Below are 7,064 nucleotides of genomic sequence, written 5' to 3' on the forward strand. Positions count from 1 at the left end.
TTTTTGTGCATTTGTTTTTTTGTTATGAATTAGCTAATATCTATAAATATATATATATAAATAAATATATATATATATATATATATAAATCTATATATATAAATATATATATAAATAAATATAAATATATATAGATTTATTTATTAATATAACTATTGCTTGTGAATTTTTGCGCATTTGTTTGTTTGTTATGAATTAGCTAATATATATAAATATATATATAAATATATATATAAATAAATATAAATATATATATATATATATATAATTATTAACATAACTATTGCTTGTGAATTTTTGTGCATTTGTTTGTTTGTTAGGTTTAGCGTAGGCTATCGGTGCGGTTCGAAGTGTTTAGGCGTGGGAATTAGTTTAAATGTATTATCATCGATATTATCTTTTTGTAGTTATTTACACTTCTTGATATTTATATCTTCTCGGTGGATGGGGAGGCACATGCATTTACAAGGTGAATATACACTCAGCGTCTTCAGCGACCTACTTAATATCTTCTCTTTATTTATATTAGGCATCGGATTCACCTTACTACAGCTTTATCATGATAAGGGGACTTCAAATACGCAAGCTCTTGCTGTTCTTGCTCTCTTCACTGCAACCGCCATCTCCAGTAAACCCTAAACCCTAAACCCTAAACCCTAAATAGAACGCACTAAAACCCTACATATTAAACCTGTAGCTGTTGCTGTAATAAACCCTTAACAATTAACCCTAAACCCTACACATTTAACCCTTAGATACGGGTGTACTCGCTATATTCACTTCAATCACTACTGCTCCTAAACCCTAAACCCTAAACCCTAAACCCTCAGCTGCTGTGTGTCTCACCATTGACGTATTTCTTTCTCCAGTAAAAAAGCAAAATAATATAAATAATATAATATAAACAAGTAATATAATATAATAGAATATAATATAATAATAATATATGTATTGATTGTTTGTTTGTTTGTGCATGCAGAACTATGCGAGTTATACTTCTCTGTCTCTCTTTGCTACCGTTTGCTGCATTTCTTCGCTTTGTTTTGCTGCCTGCGCTGGGGTAGAGGATTTGAACCCTTAGCAGAGCGGTGGAGCCCAGAGCTGCACTCTAGAAAGATAGATGAGAACATCCTCCCGAATCCTAGACCGCAGCAGCAAGGGGGTGCAGCAGCAGGTCAAGAAGCAGAAGCTTACACATATGCTGCTGTGCCAGTTGATACTCCTGCTGCTTCCCCTGCTGAAGCAGCAGCAGCAGCAGCAGCAGCAGCAGCAGCAGCAACAAGCTCTTTCTCGAGGAACAGCACACTTCATAACGCACTTAGCCGCTCTCTTAGTGGGATGGAGACAACATACGATTACGATATACTGCAGCAGCAGATCAAAGCACACGCACAGCAGCAGGCGCAGCAGCAACAGCAGCAGCAGCGGCAGTAACGCCCATGCGAATGATACACCGCTACAACACGCTGCAGCAGCAGCAGGCGCAGCAGCAGCAGCAACAAGTGCAGCGGCAGCAGACGCAGCAGCAGCAGGTGCAGCATGAGCAAGCGCAGCAGCAGCAAGTGCAGCGGCGGCAGGCGCAGCAGCAGCAGGTGCTGCAGTAGCAGAAGGTGCTGCAGCAGCAGCAGGTGCTGCAGTAGCAGAAGGTGCTGCAGCAGCAGCAGGTGCTGCAGCAACAGAAGGTGCTGCAGCAGCAGCAGGTGCTGCAGGAGGAACAGCAACTGCAGCAGCAGCAAGTGCAGCAGCAGCAGGCTTTAGTACGACCGTAAGAGACAGCTTAGCATTTGGCGTCTCCTTTTGTGTTTGTCTCTCTTAATTTATTCAAAGAGAGGAAATATAAATCTGTGATTATTTAAATGCAATTCAAACAAACTAAGTAATTCAAACCCACAAAAGAAATCAACACGCGGAGCTGCACATACACCTCAGAGCTGCACATACACCTCAGTGCTGCACATACACCTCAGAGCTGCACATACACCTCAGAGCTGCACATACACCTCACATACACCCCAGAGGCGTATATACATTCAGAGGTGCGCATACACCTCAGGGCTGCACATACACCTCAAAGGTATCCATACACCTCAAAGGTGCATATAGACCTCAGAGGTGTCCAGACACCCCAGAGCTGCAGATACACTTGAGAGGTGCAGATACACCTCAAAGGTGCAGATACACCTCAGAGGTGCAGATACACTTGAAACTGCGAAGCAAACGTTGTTAAGCAATTGAGGTGTACGTACACCTCAGCGCTTCAACAAAAACTCAGAAGAACCACAGCCAAGACACCTCGTCTCCTAAACACAAACAGATACGCAGCAAACAACAATCTATGCAGCAGCAGCAGCAGCAACAGCAGCAGAAGCTGTCGTTTGCTGTTCTTGCTGTTGCTGCTGCTGCTGTGAACGCACGAGCGGCCCCTAGCGTGAGGCTGTTTGCGTTTAGGGTTTAGGGTTTAGGGTTTAGGGTTTATGGTTTACGTTTGTAAGGAAGCGCTTCTCCCTCCCCTTCGCTACAAACAGCTGCGACCCGCACTGGGCGCACTCTATCCGAGGCTGCTGCTGCTGCTGCTGTTGCTGCTGCTGCTGCAGCAGCTCCCTCACGCCCTCGCCGCTGAGTTTATTGATTGTCGCTCTACCTCGCTTTGCTGCAGCTGCACAGACACCCAAAGCAGCAAACAACAGTCTTCACATTGCTGCGTTTGCTGCTCCTGCAGCAGCAGCAGCAACAGCAGCAGCAGAACTAGCAGCAGCAACAGCAGCAGCAGCGGAACTAGCAGCAGCAACATCAGAAGCAGCAGCAGCGGAACTAGCAGCAGCAACATCAGAAGCAGCAAGACATACATTTCGGTTCCTTGGCAGCAGCAAGAGGTTCTGCTGCTGTTGCTGTTGCTGCTGTTGCTGTTGCTGCTGCTGCATTTAAGGGTTTGCTGCTGTCGTTCTGCAGCCCCCAAAACCTCAACAGTCGAGCCCATATACCCAGCTGCTGCTGCTGCTGCTGCTGCTGCTGCTGCTGTTGCTTCTGCTGCGGTTGCTGCTGCTGGTGCTTTCTCCCTGGGTGCTGCCGCTGCCTCTGTCTCCTTTGTTGTGGCTGTTGCTGCTGTTGCTGCTTTTGCTGCTGCTCCTCTTGCTGCTGCGTTTGCTGTTCTTCTCGTTGCTGCTGTTGAGGCTGTTGCTTCTGCTGCTTCTCCTTTTGTTGTTGCTGCTGCAGCAGCAGCTGTTGCAAAGGTTGCTGCTGTTGTAACTCTTTAGAACCCTTCTGGGGCGCCTGATCCACCAATGCTGCTGCTGCTGCTGCTGCTGCTGCAGGTCGCTGCTTGTGCTGCTGCTGGTGTTGCTCTTGCTGCTGCTGTTGCTTTTGCTTACGAGAGCGGTGGTGCTGCTGCGGCGTTTGTTGCTGCAGAAGCGGCTGCTGCTGCTGCTGCTGCTGCAGCAGAGCTGGCTTATGAGATAGATGAATGCTGCTGCTTGTCTTTGGTGATTTGCTGCCGCTGTTGCTGCTGCTGCTGCTGTCGCTGCTGCTGCTGCTACGTGCTGCTGCATGCAGCGGCCGCAGGGAAGACGATGGTGCTGCTGCTGTTGCTGCTGCTGTTGTGTTGAGACACCTCAGGAGTTGCTGCTGCTGCTGCAAGACCAAGCCGAAGCTGCTGCCACACTCGCATGCAAACAGCAGCAAATGCAACAGCAACGGCAGCAGCAGCAAACGCAGCCTCTCTGTATGCATTGTGCCCCCTGTAACCGGTGTTGCTGTTGCTGTTGCTGCTGGCTTGCTGCTGGTGCTGCCGCTGCTGCTGCAATTAGCAGCAGCAGCAACGACAGCAGCAGCAGCAGGTGAGGCACTAGCGAGAGCCCCAGCTGCTGCAGCAGAGACAGCGGAGCCTTGGGAGTGTGTTATCTTCAAATGCTACTGCTGCTGCTGTTGCTTTTGCTGTTGTTGTTGCTGCTGCTATTGCTGTAGCTGTTGCTGTTGTTGCTGCTGCTATTGCTGTAGCTGTTGCTGTTGCTGCTGATTTTGTTGCTGCTGCTGCTGCTGCTGCTGCTGTGTCTGTCCGTATGGCGGCGGCTGCTGTGTGTTATCTGCTGGGGGTTCCCACTGCTGCTGCGGTTGCTGCTGCTGCTGCAGTTGCTGCTGCTGTTGCTGCTGCTGCTGCTGCTGCTGCTGCGGTTGTTGTTGTTGCTGCTGCTGTTGTTGCTGCTGCTGTTGCTGCTGCTATTGTGTGTGTTTAAGTCTGTAATGTTTTGCTGCAGCAAAAGGAGAGGAGACTGAGGGGTAGCTGCAGCCCTCAGGTGGGGGGCCCCCGGCGCTGCCGACGAGAGCTCCAAACCCTAAACCCTAAACCCTAAACCCTAAACTCTAAACCCTAAACCCTAAACCCTAAGCCTTCGACCTAAAGTGTGTTTGCATAAAGATCCCCTTACAATATTTTTTGCTGCATTCATTGGGAGCAGCAAACCCCCAGCTGTAGCAGCTTCTCCGCAGCTTCAGCGGCTGCTGCTGCTGCTGCTGCTGCTGCTGTTGCTTCGTGCTGCAGCAGCAGCAGCAGCAGCAGCGAGACAACCGAAGGGCAGCAAAAGGATAATTCATTAATTGGGAAGCCCTTTGACTTAAACAGTCTTTCTTTTGTCTCTACACAACTATAACCACTATCACTTCTGCAGCAGCAGCAGCAGCAGCTGCAGCAAGAAGCCAGCAGCAGCAGCAGCAGCAGCAGCAGCAGCAGCAGAAAGCCAGCAACAGCAACATCAACTCGCCGAAGGGAAGCTACAAACGAGATCCGGAGCTGCAGCAGCAGATCTATTTCCTTCCGAAGAAGCTGAAGCAGCAGCAGCAGCCGCAGCTGCACGCAGCAGCAGCAGCAGCAGCAGCAGCAACTGCAGCAAGTGGAGCTGCAGCAACTGCAGCAACTGCAGCTACTGCAGCAGCAAAACAGCAGCAACTCTACCGCACACGTATTGAGTTGAGCCGCAGATCCTGAGCCTTCAGGGCTCCACAAGTCCCGGACGTTTGGCCGGGGTTTAGGGTTTAGGGTTTAGGGTTTAGGGTTTAGGGTTTAGGGTTTTCCTTCCGTCTAGTGCTGCCAGCATGGTGCGTCTGCGTTCGCTTCTCTCTACATCACAAACCCTAAACCCTAAACCCTAAACCCTAAAGGTGTATTCTTAGAGCCTTACGCCCTGTGGAGTTGGATTTGCCAACGCAAACCCTAAACCCTAAACCCTAAACCCTAATTTGTGGTTTGCATGCAGTGGGACTTAGGACGCAGCATGGCTAGCTTTTGGGGTGGAGGCGTCGGAGACGGAGGTGTTTTTTCAGCGAATTACACCGCTTACCCTGTCTCTTTTGCAGCTAAAGACCATTTAGAAAGCGGAAACAAAAGTAAACCCTAAACCCTAAACCCTAAACCCTAAGCCCTAAGCCGTAGACTTTGAAGGAGAAAATCGGGTATTATCACCTTCACGCAAACTCAATATACACTCTACAAAACCCTAAACCCTAATTGGCAGTGGGAAGAACGGGGAGGGAAGGCTCCATTTAGGGTTTAGGGTTTAGGGTTTAGGGTTTAGGGTTTAGGGTTTAGGGTTTAGGGTTTGTGCAGTTCTGCTACCTCCTTCGGCGCTGCATGCGTTGGCTCGTTTGCACATCTCCTGGCCAATGCACTTTCGTATCTGCAACCCTGCTAAGGCACGTAAACCCTAAACCCTAAACCCTAAACCCTAAACCCTTGGTTTCCACTGCATAGGATTCAAGAAGGAAGAGTCGAAGGCGCCTGGGTGGTCGGCGAGACAGAGAGCTAGGGTTTAGGGTTTAGGGTTTAGGGTTTAGGGTTTGTGGGTGTTCAGGACAAGCTGACGCACTGCGGGGTGCTGGAGTTTGTCTCCGAGGAGGGGACTTGCTATATGCCTTACTGGGTAAACCCTAAACCCTAAACCCTAAACCCTAAACCCTAAACCCTCGGTTTGCTTTATAAGATAAAGCAAACCAGGCCTGCTCTGCTGCCTAAACCCTAAACCCTAATCCCTAAACTCGCATCAAGATTTACGTGCTGCGATGCTTGATTGATTAGGGCTTGGGGTATTATTACAGGGTTTAGGGTTTAGGGTTTAGGGTTTAGGGTTTAGGATTGCGTAGGGTCCCTTGGGGTTTAGTATTTGTGGTTTAGGGTTTACGGATACTGCATTTTAGGGTTTGGGGATTGAGGCGTGACAATGGGCCAAACTTCATTACTAGGGTTTAGGGTTTAGGGTTTAGGGTTTAGGGTTTGGGGTGTATGTACAGATGATGCAAAACCTGCAGCTAGAAGAAGGAGGCATAGTCACCATAACAAATGTGTCGCTGCCTAAGGGGACCTTTGTGCAGCTGCAGCCTTTAGAGACGGAGTTTTTGGACATAAGCAACCCCAAAGCCCTGTAAACCCTAAACCCTAATAAACCCTAATAAACCCTAAACCCTAGCATAAGCGCTCCTAAACCTTATTAGTAGGTATAGATTACAGCCCTTTATAAACCCTAAATAAACCCTCATTGACCAGCGCTGGACATGTGGGGTCTAGCTGCTGGATAAGGAATCAAGAGGAGCATTTAGGGTTTAGGGTTTAGGGTTTAGGGTTTAGGGTTTGGGTCTCAGGCTTGAAATGGCTTTAAGAGGATACGCAGCGCTGACGAAGGGGGAGGTTGTTTCTCTTCCTTTTCTTGATTGTGTCTACCACCTCCTTGTTGCTGTACGTAAACCCTAAACCCTAAACCCTAATAAACCCTAATAAACCCTAATAACCCCTATAAACCCTAGCACACACGAAACCCTTGACAGGATGCTAAACCCTAATCCTTCTGGTGTATTACCCTGGGGGCTTTTGCGCTGCTCGAAACCCTACACCCTAAACCCTAATAAGCCTTAAACCCTAGCAAACTCTAAATCCTAATAAACCCTAAACCCTAGCAACCCCCTCACAGGCATAGTAAGCCCTAAGTCTTACTAAAAGCTAGCTATCCATAAACCCTTGTAAACCCTAAACCCTGAAACTCTAAACCTTGAACGGTGTGAAAAGGGTGTAAACCCTAAACCCT

At 48.5% G+C, this 7,064-nt stretch overlaps 3 protein-coding genes across 3 annotated transcripts; 2 read left to right on the forward strand and 1 right to left on the reverse strand.

Moving 5' to 3' along the window:
* Window positions 1-320: 320 nt before the first annotated feature.
* On the forward strand, window positions 321-1,434 carry EAH_00061040 (hypothetical protein; the record flags this gene model as incomplete). The annotated part of the gene is made up of 2 exons (XM_013393381.1): window positions 321-343; window positions 980-1,434. Coding segments are annotated over 2 exons (478 nt in total), but the record flags the coding sequence as incomplete, so codon positions are not given.
* An 815-nt stretch (window positions 1,435-2,249) lies between these two features.
* EAH_00061050 (hypothetical protein, conserved) lies at window positions 2,250-3,726 on the reverse strand (the record flags this gene model as incomplete). The annotated part of the gene is made up of 3 exons (XM_013393382.1): window positions 2,250-2,300; window positions 2,484-2,656; window positions 2,847-3,726. 3 exons carry the CDS (start codon window positions 3,724-3,726, stop codon window positions 2,250-2,252), a joined length of 1,104 nt encoding a protein of 367 aa, XP_013248836.1.
* A 1,359-nt stretch (window positions 3,727-5,085) lies between these two features.
* On the forward strand, window positions 5,086-6,733 carry EAH_00061060 (hypothetical protein; the record flags this gene model as incomplete). Its single annotated transcript, XM_013393383.1, has 5 exons — window positions 5,086-5,088; window positions 5,597-5,686; window positions 5,841-5,909; window positions 6,277-6,407; window positions 6,625-6,733. The coding sequence occupies 5 exons, from the start codon at window positions 5,086-5,088 to the stop codon at window positions 6,731-6,733; spliced, it is 402 nt and encodes a 133-aa protein (XP_013248837.1).
* Window positions 6,734-7,064: the final 331 nt, after the last annotated feature.

This window comes from Eimeria acervulina, genomic scaffold, assembly GCF_000499425.1.
Source record: "Eimeria acervulina Houghton genomic scaffold, Eah_scaff1559, whole genome shotgun sequence".
Taxonomy (NCBI): Eukaryota; Apicomplexa; class Conoidasida; order Eucoccidiorida; family Eimeriidae; genus Eimeria; species Eimeria acervulina.